The sequence below is a fragment of the Triturus cristatus genome, chromosome 1_1 (genome assembly GCF_964204655.1).
Source record: "Triturus cristatus chromosome 1_1, aTriCri1.1, whole genome shotgun sequence".
NCBI classification, from domain to species: Eukaryota; Metazoa; Chordata; class Amphibia; order Caudata; family Salamandridae; genus Triturus; species Triturus cristatus.
The window spans coordinates 131,472,098-131,493,771 of NC_140579.1; the positions used below are offsets into that span (position 1 = coordinate 131,472,098).

Consider the following 21,674-nt stretch of genomic DNA (forward strand, 5'->3'; position numbering starts at 1 on the left):
CCCACTCTAAGTCTATTACGTATTGGCACAAATATTTGAAATTAATACAAAAATAAACAAAAAAACTTTTTTTTTTTTTAAATATATATTGAAGCAATTTATTCCTCAGACTTGCCACAGTTAAATACAATTTTGTCAAAATAAAACACAATAAAACAATTACAATGTAATCAATCTTAAAAACCAACTCATCAAATTACTATCTACAACATATTTTACATGAGAGTATATTGCTTAGACAATCGTCGGACAAACATATGAACATATCGCCGGTGTGTCGTTACGTTTTAAAAGAAGCGGATGATACCTCTAAGAATAACCATATTGGAGCAGTAAAGCAAGCATTACGGAAAAACTACAATTGGGAATCCATTGATTGGATTTATGAATGGAAGGCTGAAAATAAGGCGGAAATGGTTGCAGTGACTGTATAAATCCTGTTTAAGAAAATACATCAAATAGGACACCATTTACCGATTAGTAGGTAGCGAATAGCAAAACGAAGACGACTGTGGAAACTGGGTCGGTTACACACACTGAGGGCTTCATTTCTTACAAAGGGTCCATGATTGGAAACACGAGAGTAACAAAATCCATTGTCTTGAGAAAGAAGGTTTCATATAATTATTCCTTCGAAACGCGTCGACGCTCTTTGTAACCACAAACCTGGGTGTATGAACATTTCCCCAGATATACAACAATTAGGGGATATCGGGGTTTATGTGGTTAAATAGATTCACCAGTTGTGGTAAACAATGACAAAGAATATTGTCTAAGCAATATACTCTCATGTAAAATATGTTGTAATTTGATGAGTTGGTTTTTAAGATTGATTACATTGTAATTGTTTTATTGTGTTTTATTTTGACAAAATTGTATTTAACTGTGGCAAGTCTGAGGAATAAATTGCTTCGATATATATATATTTTTTTTAAAGTTTTTTTTTTGTGTATTAATGTCAAATATTTGTGCCAATACGTAATAGACTTAGAGTGGGTTAGGTGTACGAATGAGATATGAAACGCGAGTGAAGACGAAGGTGTGGTTGATCAATTCCCCCAGAGGACACTTCTTTTTCTAAAATACTTTGTTTGAACCCCAGTCCTTTGGGTTACCAAGGGTTCCTCTCTTTCTTTTTATACACTCCTCTCACTAAGGACAATGTGGGTTGGATCTGGGCCGCAAAAAGAGTACACTGGTCTACTGACCAGGTCAGGAAGAGAGTTGCGCAAGTGCAGCACAAAAGCAAAAATCGATATGACCTCAGACACGGTTGTATACCGGTACAACTCTCTGTAGGAGACACTGTAATGGTCAAGAGAAGTGGACATATAGGTAAGGGACAAGATATGTTCTCCCCACCACTAACCGTTAACAAGCTATATTGCAACTCCGCACTGTTGAGCGATGGTAAGGTTTGGCACTTCTCTGCCCTCTCTGTGTGCAAACCCACTACAGAGTACCATACCATTACACCCAGTGTGTCACCTGGCAGTGGACAAACCTGTTCCAACAAGCACCACTACACCCTATCAGACTCGTCTGATTTTGAGTCTGTAAACGTTCCACTCACATCACGCAATGAGTCATCCAACCAGACAGCACCTACACCAGCAGACGTGATGCGTACTACCCCCATGGGCACCAACCCTGGTAGAGCAGTCAGAGTATTGCCCCCTACACCTGGGCACAGTGAGTTACCCTATGTCAGCACCAGCAGATATGGTAGAAGGGTGTTGCCCCCGGTCAAACTCAGTGATTATGTTTGTGCTTAAGCTTCTGGTATGCAATGCAATGTACTGTGTGCTTTCTCCCGTTATCCTCTTCCCCTCTCCGTTCCTTCCCTTCCTCTTCTTCTCTCCTTGTTCTTTCGGGGGAAGATGTGTTAGGTTTATACGTGTGGCCCTCCGTGGACACCGTAGTGTTTGCCATACTTACATGTCCCTGCGAGGAGACCGTATCGCTGCTTTCCTCACCAGCTGTCCGTTGGAATGTGACAGTTGACAGCTGGTGATCCGATGCGGCTGCTGTTACTTGCGCTCCGCGTTCGGAGCTGTGTTGGCGAATACAATAAAGAACTTGTTTGCTATCCGCATCCAGTGTACAGGAGTTCTTTACAGAAAGGTACAGCCTGCATCATGTAGCAGGCACAAGTAAGCTTCCTTCCGATCCTACGCCGACACAGAGGCACTGTCAGAAGCAAATCCCAAAGTCAAAGAAAATGTCATTGTGTACGGCATCAAAACAGGAACTCCCATAAAGCGATCCGTAATGCCGTAAACATTCTTCCAGCGCCAGAAGCAGCACACGATAGTTGTCACCACAAGATCCTTTAAACGTGTAGTTGTAGAGTGTAGCACGCCTGGGCTGGGGCTGTCCGGTGTGATGGACACAGGTGGGGTTGCGAGGTGTGCTGCTCCAGTTTCCTTTGTTTCTTTGATAAGTTCCTTTGTTTCAAAACTTGTGCTGTCTTTGCGTCCTTTCTGACCACGTACTGCAGCAGATTTCTCGTGTGCCATCTCCCCTTGTAACTGTAGTAGGTCCTTTCCAACACATAGTCCTGCTGTAATCCTCATCCTTAGCTGCCATAAAACCACCTGTAGAGCATGAGGTAAATCTAATCCTCATCGAAAATATATAGGGCTGGTCCCACGTGTTGTGATGACATATTAGACGTGGCCGAGCTGAGTTTCAGGTAGTTTATTAAATCCATAAGAAGAGCAGTTACAGAGTCTTACAGCGAGCACCACCAGGAGCAGCCTCCTAGCTGCTCAGCCCATCTTCCAACTGACTCACTCACACCAGGCACCCAAGCATTTCACTCATGTCAAACAAACCAACACTCACACTGGCTGAGCAGCTAGGTACAAGATGAAAGGGAACAATATAACATAACACGAGGATACTACAGAACCCTTTTCAAGTGCGACTCTAGAAGGGCGACATGCCCTACCCAATGTGGACTTTTACAAATGCTTAAAGCTAGAATCTCTAAACTGGGCTCACTGTACTCCACTTCCCTTTTCTCTGCCCTCAGACATATCCAATCGAGTGGACTTATGGCTTCTAAGATATACAAATTGATAGGTGAGGGCTCCTCCCAACATGCACTTAGCCTTTGCACTAAATGGTGTAAATACTCTCATGATAAAGGATTCACCTCCCCAGTGGAAGATACTTGGGACAAAATCTGTTCCTCTTTGTTTCAAGGTAAACTTATGCGCTCACTAACACAAACTAAGCTCTTTCATGCCAACTCGATGTACTGGAGCCCTGTTAAACTCTTCAAACTGAAACTGAAGATACTGATTGTTGCTGGTCCTGTGGTGTGCGGGGGCTGATATGGAGAAAATGTTTTTGCATGTTCTTTTCTGGTCACCTACTGGTAAGAAGTAGCGACCCAACTAAGTAAAACTAGGTAAAACATTTAACACTGCCATATTGCTGGAATATTTGACTATTTCACTTGGTCCACATGCCATCGAGACCTTCCTACGCCTACAGACACGGCCTCATTCTCCTTGACTCTTTGATTTGCATAGCTATTAAAGTTATTCTTCTGGCCTGGAAGAACTTTCACAACCTTTCCTTCAACACTTGGTGGGTGTGGTAAACATATCTTAGGAGCACACACTCTGCTCAGTCATATCACAATAGGAACCCAGTGCGGAACCTAAGACATGTTTATAAATAACTAGGAGTGATCGTCCATTAAACGTCCTGGGGCACATCCATGGATGCAAGGCTCAGATGGAATCATGCTTGTGACATTAACTACCAATTATTTGACTCACTTTTCTCTCGTTCGTGTGTCTCTTGTATTCCCTTCTCTGATTTTTCATCATGCTATTACGCTTTCCTCTTTTATCTCACTTACTAAATAAACTTGGTTTGTGGGTTTCCTTTTTCCTGTTCTTCATTTACAACCGTGTATATAGACACACTTGCCAAAAAGCCTCACTATTAGCAAGTCATTACCAAAGGCTGCTTTTTGCTCATGCCGGCTGTGGCAGAATTTGCTTTATAAAATAAAACTGGTCCTTGTCACATTTTCGATCCATTCAACGTATTACGCTATCACTAATGTGATTTAAATCTTGGGGTGCATGGTTGCTTTCACTTAGTGATATTGCAACGATATAGCACCTGTACACTTATTTCAACAGTCGATTTAGAGGTATTGTGGGTTTATAGCATGCAGAATGTTTTTCTTCCTCTGGTTAAAATGCCATTTTTATTGCATCAGCTGTAGCACTTCTATGCATTTCAGTAAAGAATTCCAACAGTTGGTTTGTCTCTCATGTACTCTGGGAACGTTCCAATTGATGGTTTCAGTCTTCGTTGCAGTTAAATGTGAATCTTTTTGAAGTGTACAGAACGCACTTTGAATCATCCTTGGCTACTGTACTGTATAAAGTTACTTTGCTATTTGAGTATTTCACTTTGGAGGCTATGATGAATTTTACCCAAACTTGGGGTATGACATGTACAATATCAGTTACTTGCTATTTGTAGGTTTGTTAATGGAAGACATGTTCCAGACTATCTTTTCAGATGTTTTCTGGATCATCATGAAAAATCTGTCTTAAGAAGAACTCATCAGTGCTGTTCCTGTATTAATGATACTAGGGTATGAGATACCCTTCATGTGTCGTCTTTTTGACTGTTTTGCATTTTGGGTCTAAATTTTCTCTCTTTACGTTTTTGTGGTGTGCCTTGGGGACTCTTTGCACAATCTTAGTCTGAATTATTTTTCCCTCTAGACTTTCACAGTCTCTTTCTGCATGAGAGTCTCTGCAGATTCAAGGTTCAGATAACTCTATTCATTTCGTTTTTTAAATTCTCTCTTTTTGTATGACACTTATGCGAGTACAAATATCTTCCTTTCACTAACTATTAGTTGCATGGAGTCCTGGTAGCACAAGTGGGATTTCTAGTTTGTATCATGGCCTCTTTTCTCCCTTGTTCCAACACATCTTTGTTTTTAATTAAATAAATATATAAGTCATGAAGTTAGGAAATGAACATATACAATTGTAAAATATTCCTTTTTCAACTGATATTAATGTATCACATTGATATTTTGATTTCTCTTCAATTTTTCATATCTTCTCTTTGAAACCTTTTTTTTTCCTCACTTCAATGTGACATTGATGTTTGTATATGACCCTTACACAGTGTAGAGTATGTAACTGTGGATGGCCCTGAAGAAGCGACGTGCGTGTTGTGAAACATGTGTTGGACCTTCTTATTTAATTTCTTGAATAATAAAATAAAGAGAATTTGAATCTTCTCTACGACTCATTAATCCACTTATATTGACTGTAAGAACTCAAAATCAAGTCTCTGTTTTGTATTTGTATGCGGGACCTTAGGGATTGATCCTGTAGTCATTTTTGAGGTTGTGTTCAACCTTTGAAGAGCCCTCAAGTTCTGTAGTGGCAAATGTATTTATTTATTTTATTTGTCGGATTTGTATTGCGCATGGCTGCCCCAGCCACGGGGCGTCCCAGCACCACCAAAGACAGAGAGAGTGACCAAGGAGGAAAGAAACTTAGAGTTAGAACGGGAAAAGCCAGATCTTTATGGCTTTGCGAAAAGCAAAATGGTTCTGGATCCCTCTGATCGAGACTGGACGCGAGTTCCAGAGTTTCGCCGCAAGACTGCAGAAAGAGCGGCCTCCGGCTCTAGCTCTCAAGACATGGGGGATGCTAACCAAGGCTTGGTCAGCAGACCTTAAAGTGTGCCGCGGCACATAGAACTGTAGCAGGTTGGACAGCCCCAGCGGTGCCTGTTTAGTCAGAATCCTGTGCGACACACAAAGTGTTTTGAACTGGATTCGCTTTTCAACAGGCAACCAATGTAGCTTAGGCAAAACATGGGAAACAGAGCAAGATTTCGGAAGTGCCACCAACATACGTGCGGCTGCATTCTGAATTCTCTGCAGGCGCCTAATGCTGGACTTATTGGCCCCAAGATAAAGAGAATTACCATAATCCAGTCTAGATAAAATTGCCGCCTGGACAATGGTTTGACGCACTTTGGGAGGAAAGAAACCCAGAATAGGTTTCAAGCCTTGCAGAAGCCCAAAGCAGGTTCCTGCCACAGCTTTCGATTGTGTATCGAAACTAAGACCACTATCGATCCACACACCCAAGTTCTTTACTGCCTTTTTGGGCAAAGGAGCCGGTTTAAGACTATCCGGCCAACACTGCTCGGACCACATATCCTGGTCCTTCCGGCAAATATATTGCTGTTGGTGCCAATTAGTAAATCTCTTGTTATGTTTTAAATATTCAGAGAGAGTTCTTATCTTTTATTCATGAAAGAATTCAATAAAACTTTTAGAATTAAAAAACAATCCAGATAAAGGGGCAATTTCACTTCCCTTGGCTTCGCAAAAAGATCTGTAAACTCCTGATATTGGTCGGGCACTCCCTATAAGGGAAAGTATTGTACTGGAGTCATTTCTCTGAGGTTTGACTAACTCCTTAGGGGGTCCAATAATCCTCTGTGGAATTACAGAAATTATAACAGAATTGCGAGGATACAGAAACAGTCTTGGTGTCTCAGTTTATATAAGGATTGTGTTATTTCAGCAAGGGAATTACTAAAATAACCATATGGTTAGAAGAGGAGATGTGATCAAATGAAAAATGTTTTTGTGATATTTTCCAAAAGTCGCATCAGGGGTATTGTCATTTCTCTGATGGGTCCAAAAACCAGTGCTGTGCCATCAACAGTGTGCACCTGTTCAGGGATCTCCTTAATGATACGGAGAACGTTTCGCTCATTCGCCAAGCTTTCATCCAAATACACTCCAGTGGCACCACTGTTCACTACCCCCATTTGGGAGTTTTATGGACATAGGTAAGAGAAAGTGTGAGGCTTCATATTTCCTAGACATTCTAAAAGAACCAGTTTGAGGTCTTCCCGTTCATTCCCACCTTCATAAGGGGAGGGACCTGGCATTTTTTCGATACCTTATGGGGAAGTGCTGGACAGACTCTCACTAGATGCTCCGGGGATCCGCAGTACATACAGAGCCCATGTTTACGTCCGTGATCTCCTTTGCACTCCGTAAAAGGTCCATGGGCAATGCTGGTTTGCACTGGTTCTTCACTAGACGGGACAGTGGATTCTTCAGAGGAAGCTTCTACCTTCCGTACCGATGGTTTAGTAGTGCCAAAGGCTGAAGAGGAACGGTTTCTATGTCTTTTAGATCAACATTGCTGCAGTCGATGCTCAATATACAGGCCATGGTTCATCAGCGTAGAGAGAATGTCCGCTCAAGCAGAATGGACTAACTCGTCTTTAAACTCCTCTTTAGGGCCACTGAGAAACAGAGTAAAAAAGGTTCATTCAACTCATGTAGTTCCTACCGCCAACTGGCGGAAATGGGTAATGTAGGTAAAAACGCCTTGCCCTCCTTGTTGTATATTGCAAACAGCCTTATCAGCAGAAAATTGAAAGTCTGATGTTTTAAACATTCATATAAAGTTGATAGGAAGATGGAGTAATTCAACATACAAGGATCTTCTGTGGCTATTAGGGAAGTTGCCTAAACTAGGGCTGGGCATGAAAAGACAGTGATCAGGTAACCAACTTTGTCTCTCTCGTGTGAAAATCAGGCTGAATGGAAGGCAAAGAATACTGTAAGGGAATCCTTCAATTCCTTCTGTTTATTTGGATCCACTGAAAAGCGTGGAGTTGCTGAGGAGACGGTTGAAACATCAGATGGCCTGGCCACCAGGGCTTGCCAAAGATCCAGATTCTCTTCTTGCATTGGAATATGACTGTAAAGTTTCTGTGTCTAGATAAGTATAAAGTCTCACCATTCTGGAGACGAGCCAGTGCTCTTTCCTGCTTCCCATCGAGGCTTCATGTCACAGCTTTATTTACTTTAACATTTGGAATATTTCTGGGATTTCTTCCCCGACTCTTAGAGAGAAGATCCATGTTGATCTATTTATCGATCTGCACTTAGAATATGTATTGTAACGAAGCACACACTCATATTAAAGGGTGTAAACTTTTGCAATACCTTGCCACTCTCCATCCATTTATCGGAGTCAGAACTAACTTTTCGGCGTGCCCTGAAAACCAGTTTTTTCACTAGCACCTAGTTTTTCTCCTTCTCGTCTACTGTCTGCCTCAGCACTGGGACACCCCGTAGGGTGTAGCTGTGCGTTCTACAAGCTCCAAATAAATAAATAAAATAAAACTTTAGTGCATCCACCTCAGGGACAGACACAGCCTCCTGTCAGCTCATCGTGTTCATTTGCCTCGTGCTGAGCCTTAGTAGATGCTGGTTTTTGACTAGATTAGAGCTTAGTTTCTGCTGCCAATAATATTATATTTATTTGTATCCTGAGCATTTTGAAATGACTGACTAACCAATGTCTTTTCTTTTCTGTATGGACTCCTAATTTTTGATAACCCTTTATGGTTTGAACTTTGAACATTGCCTTGTATGGATTTTCCTGTGTGGTTTAACTATAAGATTCCTTCGGGTTTAAATGATTTGTGTTTATGGCTCTCGTCTTTAGGGACTCTCCCATAGCCAGGGCCCCATCCATCAATTGGCCCTTTTAATGCCGTCAGATATATGGTTAGAGTGTACAACTTACACATGATATGATATTAGGGTCACTGTATGTCAGATTTCCATGTTCCTCCCTGTAGTAGGCTGTGCTGTACACCCACTGGAGGGGGCCGGGTGCGCACCTGAGCAGTCACGCCGAGTAGGTAGACTTGTCCCCACAGGTGAGGAGGAAGCACCCGGGCTGTACATCTTTTACAAGTGCATGGAGAGTAGAAGAAGTCTGATACAAGCGGACACTATGGGCCTGTGGGAAGTACTAGTACTTATCTATTAAATGAGTAGAAATGTGATTTATTTATTATACAGTTTCATTTTGTGTTAACCATGCCCATGAAAGGTGTCACAGTGTGCACAAGGAATACCGCGTAAAAAGTACAACATATAACACATAATAGAGAAAGCAGGCGCCTAGAAGAAGGTGTAATAAATAGAACAACTAAGGGTATCTACAGGGGCAGACGACAACTGACTCCCCTCTCGGTTCACTCCTGACATTGTCATCAGCGCGGCGGGTGAGGTGCGGATCATGAATCTTTATAATTTAACATTTATAAACTATCAATTCCAATAAATGCCACTCAAAGCAGTGATGCAATCTAATGCAGCCGTTCTTAATCAGGGGTCTGCCACCCCTATTCGGGGGTCCACCACTCTTTCGAAGATTGCACAACGTTAGTTGATTAAAAATGTATGTAGACATAAAAAACAAAGAAAAGCAGAATGTAAAACTTAACATTTCAATACACTATAAATGGGAAGGACTGGAAATGAAAGGATTTAAATTAAGCTGGCATCTTTAGACAGTTCGTGGGAGCAGCTCAAATAAAGAGAGAGACTAGTACAGCGAGTGGAAGCCTCGATCGAAGGACTGGTGCGCGCCGACAAAAAGAGCATAAATTGGGAGCAAAAAGACAAGGTGATATGCGAGAGCAGGGTTCTCCAACCTTCTGTGCAGTGAGAGCTACTTCTGACCATTGAAAACCATCCTGAGCTACCGCCTAATGTAAGGGAGTTCTGTAGGGGTACATGGAGAGAGGGAGAGAGAGAGAGACAGAGAGAAAGGGAAGGAGAAAGAAGAAGCAAGAACAAAAGTGGAAAAAAAGGCGAGAAAGAAAGACCAGGACTAAAAAAAGAAGAGGAAAAAAAGACAAGAGAGAGAGTAGAATAACAAAAAAAAGAAGAAAACGAAAGAATGAACTAGTTAAAGAAGGAAACAAGTAGCATAAAAAGAAAGAAAATGAGAAAATAAAAGAAAAAATATATATAAACAATTTTACAGAAGAGAGTGGGCTACAGGTGCCTGCATTTTCTGTTTCCTAGACCGAACAGAAAGCGTTGACTGTGTTGCAAAGTGCTGCCATAGCATTTGGTCAGCTGAATATTGTCAAACCAGCTGACCGGTAATTATCATGTGAGGCCAGAGAGCTACTGGTAGTTTGCGATCGACCTGTTGGAAACACCTCTGCTAGAGTCTAGCATCACACTCTGACAGGTAATTATCATGTGAGGACGTTTTATCCTGACGCAGCTTTCATTAATTCATTTCGCATGGTGACGAATTTGAGGCTTCCCTAGTTTTTATCCGATCCAAACTTGGATTCTCTGTACCATATCTATGTTTTGACAAGAGGCTCTGTTCTTCGCAAGAATTACCATTGTTACATTGGGACTAGGAAGACAACTGTCTGTCCTGAGAGGTTGCGCGTCCGTATCCAGACAGATTTAGGGGTTCGTGTCCCCATACCCAATGATATATTTGCAGTTCGGCCCCCACTCCATTCCACCATTAATTATTGGAATATCTTATATGAGCACCCTGATGAAGGTGTAATCCCGATTAGGGTAGTCACCGAAACGTGCGTCGGCGCAGATTACAACAGGAGCATCAGGATGTCAATGATGTCACAATTGGCATTGGCTTCTTAGTACAACAATGGACGATACAGTGATTAAGACACTTGCATTATTATGAGTAGATGTATTTGAATACATATTAATGTACGTAGTCTTCACTACTGTTGGACTTGGCCCTTTTTGCAGGGTCATCCCTGAACTTTTTGCCTTCCTCCTAGCCTTTTTTCTGACGTGGTGTTGGTGGTTTTAGGACTCTAGGCACTTTAGCACTGCTGTCCAGTGTAAAGTGGATGTCCTCTCGGACGTAAACATGGTAAGATTGGTCTACACCTGTTTGGCATATTTAATTTACCTGTCAGTCCCTTGTAAAGTGGTATCGCAGATACCCAGGGCCAGTAAATTAAATGCTAATGGTGGGCTTGCAGCACTGATTGCACCACCCACCAAAGTAGCCTTTCAAACCTGTCTCAGGCCTCTGCCATTGCAGGGCCTGCACGCGCAGTGTTACTGCCGCTGTGAGGTGGCGCCTAAAGTGTGAGCCACGTCTGTGACCCTCCCCTTTTTCTGCATGTCAGTCACCCCTAAGGTAGGCCCTAGCTAACCCTATGGGCAGGGTGCATTGTAGGTAAAAGGTAGGACATGTACCTTAAGTGTGTGCCATGTCCTGGTAGTGACAAACAGACATTTTGGTTTCTCACTGCTGTGAGGCTGCACCCTCATAGGAATGCTTTGGGGATTCCCTGATAAGTGTTTCAGTGGTAATTGCTGATATGAGAGGAGCAGCGTGGTCAAGTTTGGTATGTTTGGAATAGTAATAATAAATGCTGCGTAATGGTGTGCGTAGATTTATTATCACTATTTTAGAAATGCCGCTTTTAGATGTTGCCATTTCTGTGTGATGTGTCTGCCTGCCTGTTGTGTATTGCATGTCTGGCTCTAGAGTGACAGGGGCTGGTGATGTGTGTGGCTCTAGGGAGGGCAAGGTGAGTTAGCGCTAGGCTGAATGGAAGATCTGCATTTGGAGTAGTAGGAGGAGTAGTCCCCTGTCAGTCAGTGAGAGTGAGTCGGTCAGCGAGAGAGTCTGTCAGTGAGAGTGAGTCAGTCAGTCAGTCATTGAGAGTGATTCAGTCAGTGAGAGAGAGTGGGTGAGTCCGTCAGTGAGAGTGAGTCAGTGAGAGTGGGTCAGTCAGTGAGAGTGAGTCAGTCAGTCAGTCAATGCGAGTGAGTCGGTTAGTCAGTGAGAGAGAGTGGGAGGGTTAGTCAGTGAGAGAGAGTGGGAGAGTCAGTCAGTGAGAGAGTCAGTCAGTGAGAAAGAGAGTGATTCAGTGAGAGTGAGTCAGTGAGAGTGAGTCAGTGAGTCAGTCAGTGAGAGTGAGTCAGTCAGTGAGAGAGAGTGGGAGAGTGAGTCAGTGAGAGCGAGTCAGTGAGAGCATGTCAGTGAGAGTGAGTCAGTGAGAGTGAGTCAGTGAGAGTGAGTCAGTGAGAGTGAGTCAGTGAGAGTGAGTCAGTGAGAGCGAGTCAGTGAGAGCGAGTCAGTGAGAGCGAGTCAGTGAGAGCGAGTCAGTGAGAGCGAGTCAGTGAGAGCGAGTCAGTGAGAGCGAGTCAGTGAGAGCGAGTCAGTGAGAGAGTCTGTCAGTGAGAGAGTGGGAGAGTCTGTCAGTGAGAGAGTCAGTCAGTAAGAGAGAGTGGGAGAGTCTGTCAGTAACCGTCTGTCAGTTAGTGAGAGTCAGTCAGTCAGTGAGTGAGTGAAAGTGAGTGAGTCAGTCAGTGAGAGTGAGTGAGTGAGTCAGTCAATGAGAATGAGTCAGTCAGTGAGAGTGAGTGAGTCAGTCAGTGAGAGTGAGTGAGTCAGTCAGTGAGAGTGAGTGAGTCAGTCAGTGAGAGTGAGTGAGTCAGTGAGTGAGAGTCAGTCAGTGAGAGTCAGTCAGTCAGTGAGAGTCTGTCAGTGAGAGAGAGAGTGGTAGAATCTGTCAGTGAGAGTCTGTCAGTCAGTGAGAGTGAGTCAGTTAGTTAGTCAGTGAGAGAGAGAGAGATTCTGTCAGTCAGTGAGTGAGTGAGTTAGTCAGTGAGAGAGTGAGAGTCAGTCGGTCAGTGAGAGTCTGTCAGTGAGAGTGAGTCAGTCAGTGAGAGTGAGTCAGTCAGTGAGAGAGTCAGTCAGTGAGAGAGTCAGTCAGTGAGAGAGTCAGTCAGTGAGAGAGTCAGTCAGTGAGAGAGTCAGTCAGTGAGAGAGTCAGTCAGTGAGAGAGTCAGTCAGTGAGTGAGTGAGTGGGAGAGTCTGTCAGTCAGTGAGAGTGAGTCAGTCAGTCGGTCGGTGAGAGAGAGTCAGTCAGTGAGAGGCTGTCAGTGACAGCGAGTCAGTCAATGAGAGTGTGGGAGAGTCAGTCAGTGAGAGAGAGAGAGTCAATGAGAGTTTGTCAGTGACAGTGCGTCAGTCGGTGAGAGTCTGTCAGTGAGAGTGAGTCAGTCAGTGAGAGATAGAGAGTCAGTGAGTGAGTCAGTGAGAGTGAGCGAGTCAGTGAGAGTGAGCGAGTCAGTGAGAGTGAGTCAGTCAGTGAGAGTAAGTCAGTCAGTGAGAGTAAGTCTGACAGTGAGAGTAAGTCTGACAGTGAGAGTAAGTCTGACAGTGAGAGTAAGTCTGACAGTGAGAGTAAGTCTGACAGTCAGTGTGAGTCTGTCAGTCAGTGAGAGTGAGTGAGTCAGAGAGAGTGGGTCAGTCAGTCAGTGAGAGAGAGTGAGTCAGTGAGAGTTCGTCAGTGAGAGTGAGTGAGTCAGTGAGAGTGAGTGAGTCAGTGAGAGTGAGTCCGTCAGTGAGTGAGAGTGAGTCTGTCAGTCAGTGAGAGTGAGTGTCAGTGAGTGAGAGAGAGCAGGAGAGTCTGTCAGTCAGTGAGAGTCTGTCAGTGAGAGTGAGTCTGTCAGTGAGAGTGAGTCAGTCAGTGAGAGCGAGTCAGTCAGTGAGAGGGAGTAAGTCAGTCAGTGAGAGGGAGTAAGTCAGTCAGAGAGTGGGAGAGTCAGTGAGAGAGTCAGTGAGAGAGTCAGTGAGAGAGTCAGTGAGAGAGTCAGTGAGAGAGTCAGTGAGAGAGTCAGTGAGAGAGTCAGTGAGAGAGTCAGTGAGAGAGTCAGTGAGAGAGTCAGTGAGAGAGTTTGTCAGTGAGAGTGAGTCAGTCAGTGTGAGTGAGTCAGTCAGTGAGTGAGTGGGAGAGTCTGTCAGTCAGTGAGAGTGAGCCAGTCAGTCGGTCGGTGAGAGAGAGTCAGTCAGTGAGAGTGTCAGTTAGAGTGAGTCAGTCAGTGAGAGGCTGTCAGTGACAGTGAGTCAGTCAGTGAGAGTGTGGGAGAGTCAGTCAGTGAGAGAGAGAGAGAGAGTGAGAGTCAATGAGAGTTTGTCAGTGAGAGTGAGTCAGTTAGTGAGTCTGTTAGTGAGAGTGAGTCAGTCAGTGAGAGTGAGTGAGTCAGTCAGTCAGTGAGAGAGTCAGTGAGAGAGTCAGTGAGAGTGAGTCAGTCAGTGAGTGAGTGGGAGAGTCTGTCAGTGAGAGTCTATCGGTGAGAGTCTGTCAGTGAGAGAGTGGGAGAGTCAGTCAGTGAGAGTCTGTCGGTGAAAGTGAATCAGTGAGAGAGTGAGTCAATCTGTCAGTGAGAGTGAGTCAGTCAGTCAGTCAGTGAGTGAGTCAGTCAGTCAGTGAGAGAGAGTGGGAGAGTATGTCAGTGAGAGTCTATCAGTGAGAGTCAGTCAATCAGTGAGAGTGAGTCAGTGAGTGAGAGAGTCAGTCAGTGAGTGTCAGTCAGTCAGTCAGTGAGAGTGGGAGAGTATGTCAGTGAGAGTCTATCAGTGAGACTCTGTCAGTGAGAGTGAGTGAGACAGTCAGTGAGAGAGTGGGAGAGTGAGAGTGAGAGTCAGTGTGAGTGAGAGAAGTGTGAGTGACAGTGTCAGTGTCAGTGAGAGTGTCAGTGAGAGTGTCAGTGAGTGGGAGAGAGAGTGAGAGTCTGTGAGTGTCAGTGAGAGTGTGAGAGTGTCAGTGAGAGTGTGATAGTCATTGAGAGTGAGTCAGCCATTAATGCAAGGCATTTACAGTTAGGGTGAGTACTCTAAACCTCAACTTTCATAGTGACAATGGTTCGAATATAAAACACGTACATGTTTGAAGTTTGTGGCTATTCCTAATGCTATGAGGATACTACATTATTATATGCAAATAAATACATGCAGATCAAATAAAAGAAACAATTATAGTGAAGACTTGAATCCGCATGTTCTCAAAACCTGTAATTTCCCATCTTTCAAAAGAGCACAAGCGGCAGCTGTTTTAAAGCACTTGTGCTCGTCATTGCTACTTTATATTAATCGATTTCATTTGAAAGTAATTCAATTAAGATAGAGAGACAGCACATCGGGTAAGGATTACAACGCACCTGAGAAAACACGTTAAACTCTTTTCAAACCGGGAGTGGTGCGTGCACGCGCATATGCGCAGTCTTCCCTTTTTCAAGCACTGCACTTGTGCTTGTGGTGCGCTGCTGCGCACTCCTGCAAGGTGTTTGCCGCCACAAGCACGAGGGCAGTGCTTGAAAAAGTGAAAAACGACGGCTATAGCGCATGCGCGCTGCATAGGAGAGACCTAAAAAAGCGCGTACTCCTGTGATGCATATCTTCATGTTCCTAAGTGTACCTAGCATGTGAGTAGGTGTGAAGCCAAGAATCCCTCTCGGATTCCTCTCGGTAAAAGGGTTAATGTATTGAATGTTACATAAATTGTGTTTGTTTTCTATATAAACACTTGCATGATAAGTTTGAGGATCATTCATTTGATCATTTTTTGTTTAAAATTGACAATTGAAGCAAACTTTGGCCTACGGGCCCTAATGTTGGAGCGCCCTGTGTCCAGACAGCCATGACTACTGTTATGTTCCATATAGGTACCCCAATATCAGCTCAAGTACTGAATGCTCCTTTCACCTACATTTCCCTGATATTACACTGCATAATGGTTCTTAGGACTGACCTTTTACCTAGTTATGGTACTGACTAGAGGATCTGGGGCTTTCTCCGAAAAGCTTAAGCATCATCCATTATGCATAAGGATTCTTGGAATCAAAGCTGGACAGCAGGCCTACCATCTCCTGTATAAAAACTATGTATAAGGGTCATTCCTTCCGTCATCATAGTTTGACATGACACAGCAAGGTATATCCCCTGAGGGTAACACTTTGGGTATATATACACCATCTCTTGCTAAGGTACTCAGAGGAGAAAAGGACTTCCATGCCGACACACTGACATGAGACGCTGAGGCTCCTGCACACAGACACTCCAGCACGCAGTGGTCTGATATCCTTCGCAGGGTGTCCTTCTCGAGACCAAGACGGGGTCCCACAGTCTCTCAGGTAATGGGGTTGACTTTATCCTAGAGGGATTATTTGCTTCCACACCTACATACATGCTAGGTACACTTAGGTACATCTAGTTAGGGTTGCATTGTAGGAGTACGTTTATATTACTGTCATGCATTTTTATACTGGCCTGTATTTATTGTTTTAGCACTATGGTAGAAATCTACCATCCTTTTACTCCATTAGTGCTTATAATCATTTATATCTGTTACTGTCTAATGGTTGTTTCACCACAACTATTTTACACTAGAATGACGATGGTTCAATAAATGCTTATTGAAAAACGTCCCCAGCGTTTATTCTGTATATCTCTCTATGAGGCTGAGCAAAAAGTAGCATTGTTTCCACGATCCCTGACATGGTGACATACTCGGTGGGGGTGTCCAGAATCAGTTTGGACACCAAACCCACAGTGTATGTTGTCTAAACGCGCAGATCCTATATAGGGTTATAGGAACTACAAGACACTACCTGCTTTTTTCAGACACATCCCTGTGTGCCATGCCAGAAAACACTGCATGTGGTAAAGGTAAGACACTCCTACAGCAGGCTCACAGCCCGTAGGCAGGGTGCAGTAGACGAGTGATTGTAATATCGGAGCAACCTTAGCTAATACAAGTGCACAGGGAAGCCATACTGAGCAAACTGGCTGTGCACTGGTCATTACGAGCTCCCTAGCTGCATGATGGTTTCAATGTACCCCAAGGTGTTTGGTACCAAACACTTTGTCTTAATAAACCCACAGTGATGCCAGTGCTGGATATATTATTAAATGCACATAGAAGACCCCTATGAGTGGTCCTCTGAAAACCTACTGACTACTAGTGCATTGACTGACTGGTCTCAAACTAGGCAGCCACCAAAGATAGGTTTCTGACCCTCTGATGTGAGAGCCTGCGCTCTTTGAGGTCAGGAACAAAGACTGCCCTGTGCTGGGCGGAGGTGATTACACCTCGTCCAAGCAGGATGAGCACTTCAGAGCAGAAAGCTTCAAAGGCCTGCACACTTTGTCATGCGACCCCGGGCCTCTCTAGATAGTGGAGATAACCCCCCCCCCCCCCCGTCCTGACCCCACCTTTTAGTGGCAAGACAAGCTAGAAACTTATTAATATTAGGAGGTGTGCCCACCTACAGCCAGCACCACCTGTAGAGCGGGCCAGCTCATGTGGACCCCACTTTTCAGATTCCTTCATGTTGTTTTGGATGGAAGTAGCATTCTAGGGTCATGGTTATGCCCACTTCCCACAGGAAGTGGTCCTATAGAGGGTTTAGACACCCTAGAAATAGATGGCCAATTGGCTATTTCCTGTCACTCCCCATAATGCCCCTAAATTGAGTATTTAGGTGGCACCCTTGAACCCAAGAACTCAGATACAACGGATCAACACGGAGAAGGATGAAGGAGAGTCACTGGCTGGCGAGAACTGCAGCAGATCTTTGGACATTGGCGCGAAACCTTGCCATCCTCAGCACTCTCTCGACAATCGTGACAGAGTGACTATCCTGCAAGCTGGAGATCTATCACAGTCTTGCGTAGCCTGCCAGAACTTCATCAAACACCGAAAGTCTCCCTTGGAGTTGATGAGCTACTCCCCTGCAGTACGCAGGCACCGACAGCTGAAGTCCGGTCCATCGCCTTGCATCTCCTCAACCCAACCAGTGCTGCAGATGACCAGGAGAAGGTACTCAGCTCTAGAAGGGTAGATGTGTCTCCCATCCAAGTGTGAAGACACCAGGACCAACCGAAACCATGCAGCACCAACACCCAGGGTACTGGATGACTTGAACCAAACACCGACTGAGTGTACAGTCCAGACTCTCACAGCACTAGGACCAATCAGCCGTCATGGGATGTCAGCATCACTGAAACCCACTTTGAGACTGGCCCAGCTGCCTTGATTTTGGCCCATCTAGTTGTTTTTCCCTGACTGTGAGGTGCATCTTTGCGCACCCAGCCCAGCAGATCAAACTACTCTGCTACTGAGCCTCCCTATTAGGGTCCCGACGAAACGTCTGTACACCCACGCTCTTTGACACTTTGTGACCAAAGCCCACGTTTGAGAGCTTCTGGGCTTGCCCACAAGTCCCCCTGTGCAGCCCCTTTACAGGAAACCCCCCTTCTCCGTAGAGCACCAACTACACAGCTCACCAGCACTCTGCTCCCAGTAGAACCCGGGTGGTTCTCGACGAACTGCTGGTAGTACCTAGAACCTAGGCTCACTACTACTCCGATCCTAGGTGGACCCCTGAAACCGGCTGCGCCTAGCTTAATGACATTAATTGATTTTGCATCCATATAAATGTATTGTGCGTAAAGGGGCACAAATGCAAAGGCTTAACTTACCTGTGAATATTTTTATCGCAAACTGTACTTACCTTGAAATCAATTTTTGGAGTTCAAAATTTATACAGAAAGAAGTGTTATTTTTCTAAATTAGTCTCATGTCTATTCTTTGAGTGCGTGTCTCATGTAATGCCTCTTTGGGGACAACAAATGCTTAGCACTACCCTCTGATAAGCCTAACTGCTCGCCCACACGACCACAAACGAGAGCGTTCGTTTTATCTTCTTTAGCCTTTGTCAACCACTTGGGGATCCACTGCACTGGCTGCACAGTGTACTTCTTTTTAGTACACTACATAGGGAGCCACCTTCTTACAACACTAATCAAGAGGAAGCAATATCTGCTTCATCCATGCTTCACAGAAAGAAAAGAAAGTGACGCCCATCACACGCAGGCCAATTAGAAGGCAGCAACTAAGAGTGACAAGGAAGCCAACGAATGGAACGCAACGGCGGGCTCCAATCCTTTATCGTAAACAATGCCCCTGCAGGGACAGCAAAGGCGCTTTCGGCAGGTGAATCCTAAAAGCTGATTATGTCGAGGTCCCCGGCTAACAGTAGGGATTGAGTGGGGGGTCCACAGAAGTCAAAAGTTTAAGAACCCCTGAAGTAAAGTATTACTTGAAACATTTCCAAATGTTAAAGAAATGCACTTTTTGGTCTTGAAGAGTGTTTGTTTTATGATTTGAATGGTAGGTTGATGACTTGACTCATGTTGTGGCGTGCTACACTGATTCACACGTATACACTCACTATTGTACTACAGTAATAGGAGCACACAGCCCCTCCCTGTGTTAAACTGATTCTCTCACACAGCCCTCACCCAGTGTTACATATATCCTCCCACACACATGCCTCGTCCTGCGTTACACTGATCCCCAACCAGCCCTCACCCGTGTTACACAGATCCCCACACACATCCCTCACTCTGTTACACTGATCCTCACACACACAGCCCTCACCCCTTGTTACACTGATCCCCACACACAGCCCCACCCTGTGTTCCACTGATCCCCACACACAGCCCTCACCCCGTGTTCCACTGATCCCCACACACAGCCCTCGCCTCGTGTTACACTGATCCCCACACACAGCCCCCTGTTACACTGATCCCCACACACAGCCCTCACCCTGTTACACTGATCCCCACACACAGCCCTCACCCTGTGTTACACTGATCCCCACACACAGCCCTCACCCCGTGTTACACTGATCCCCACACACAGCCCCACCCTGTGTTACACTGATCCCCCACACAGCCCTCACCACGTGTTACACTGATCCTCACACACAGCCCCCACCCCGTGATACACTGATCCTCACACAGAGCCCTCACCCCTTGTTACACTGCTACCCACACACAGCCCTCAACCTGTTACACTGATCCCCTCACACACACAGCCCTCACCCCTTGTTACACTTATCCACACTCACCCGATCTCTGTGTTACACTGCATACACTACCTCCCTAACACTATACACTCCGAGTCCCCACCCACGATGTATTTCCCCCTCCACAGGTCACTCACCTGCCCGGGCCGGCTGCAGACAGAGCCCCCCCAGGAGCAGGAAAAGGAGGGCACCCCAGCTCATGATGAGTAGGGGGGGGGGGGGGAGTCAGCAGTGAGGGCACTGCGGGGGCAATAATGACACCCCGGAAGCGAGGACGAACTCCGGAACGAACTTCACAAGATCTGAGCTCATTCTGTCCCAGGGCTCCGAGGGAGAGGAGGAAGGAGGACCCACCAATCAGAAGGCAGAACAGCAGCGCGTCATCAATCACCAGGTAGAGCCTCGCTGCGAAGAGCTAGATGAAGTGAGTAAAAGGGAAAGCTAAGAGGATGCAGAAGTGTCGTTTTCTTTCCTTCTTCCTTCGCACCTTGTTCACAGTGCTTAGAATCCCGCTCGCCGCTTCTGGCTGCAGACCACAGTGAAGAGTCTGTCAGTGATTTCACTCCTCCCCTTGACCATTTTGTTATTCCTCCCTCCAGTTTTGACCCTCTCTCTGGATTTGTTTTGCTCCCTTTGTTTCTGTTGCTGTGGTGAGCGCTGCCTGTGCTCACTCGAAAGTGCCTAGAAGCCCTCGCTGTTAATATAGGCTGGGAGAGGATGCCTCCTCACGGCCAGAGCTGCCAACTTTGGAACTGGGGACCGGGTTCGAGTCCCGGCGTCGGTTCAACATCCTGTGACTCCGGGCATATCCCGTCATCTCCCTCTGATCACAGTTTTAATGATACCTTCTGTAATGTAATTGGTGCTCATGTAAAGTGCCCCCTTCGGTCCATTTCCCGCTACGTAAAAATGCTAAAAACAAGCATTTACAATGCAACGGTCTCGGCATTGCTAAAGTTAGAGCTATTGGCATTGCTCATGACATTATTTTTGTTTATGTTTTTAAAACATGTAAAGAAACGGCATTGTCATGAGCAATGCCAATAGCTCTAACTTTAACAATGCCGAGACCGTTGCATTGTAGCGTTAAAGTGTACACTGCCATGGGGGTTGGGACCTCGCCGGTGGGGGCAGAGAGCTGCTGCACTTCCCTGTGGCCACAGTAAGCACCGAATTTCCCTAAAACGTACATCTGACAAATAAAATTTCAATACATTTAGCAAAAGCAAACAGCGTGGAGCCGTCTGTACAGTGCCAGTCGGAGGCACCAAACATTTATAGACCGAGCTCGAGGGAGGGTGGTGCTATTTAGGGTGCGGGGGAGACGCCGCCACTTCAGGGAAGCAGGACGTGACACATCCTCCAATATTGTATCAAGTGACACCGCGTGCAACGTGTGTTTGTTGAGTCGCCGCGCGCAGGGTGATGCAAATCCGCCATATCCGGGGAGGCGCTGAATGGACGGACTGTTCTTGTGACTGCGGTCACGTGACGGCTTAGCTCAGCGCCTTGATGAATTTCTAAGTGCTGAGCTGATACAGTGAACTTCCTTTCCAGCGGCGCTACGTGACTCGCCGAGTAAATGAGTGGGCATTCCCTGAATTAGCGCCGGATGCCGGTAAAGCGCTGCAAGAAAGTGATGACTGCAAGGCACGTGGTTCCCCGATAGCAGTAGTGCCCCGCCCCCGAGAACTCTCTCGATCTGTCACACAGACATCTGGTTCTCGCTAGGGTACGTGTTGGACAATCTGAGGGGCTTCATACAAGCAAGTGGGTCTAAGAGACCAGTAGGGCTGGGAAGAAGTCAGGCACATGAAAGGTAATCTAGACATTTCCAAATACGCAGGTTCCCTCTGAAGGGACCGTTGGGCTGGGGCGCTGTCAGTCACATCAGGAAATGAGAGCAGTTCTCTACAAATTGGTGCCACTAGTGTTGTGGGCACAGGCAGTTGTTATGTTCTGGGCCCTAGGCCCACATGTCGGACTAAAGGACGACACAGACGCAGCGCTTACGGTACTGTGAACTAGCCTCGAGCACATGCACTCGGGCCCTTTTATTGGCGGGGTCACCTGACTGGTGACACCCGTGTTGGATGAG

General features: G+C 45.5%; 1 protein-coding gene across 4 annotated transcripts in view; it reads right to left on the reverse strand.

The window, feature by feature from the left end:
• The window catches only part of LOC146869794 (patr class I histocompatibility antigen, A-2 alpha chain-like), a 144,441-nt gene extending 124,034 nt beyond the window's left edge, over positions 1 to 20,407 (reverse strand). For 2 of the 4 annotated variants that reach the window (XM_085615819.1, XM_085615896.1), the window contains exon 1: positions 19,714 to 20,398. In XM_085615819.1, coding sequence (XP_085471945.1) covers positions 19,714 to 19,777 — 64 coding nt within the window. In that variant the 5' untranslated portion in view covers positions 19,778 to 20,398. Of the gene's footprint in view, positions 1 to 19,713 lie in introns of all 4 variants that reach the window. The other 2 variants (XM_085616034.1, XM_085615971.1) reach the window with 2 other exon arrangements.
• Positions 20,408 to 21,674: the final 1,267 nt, after the last annotated feature.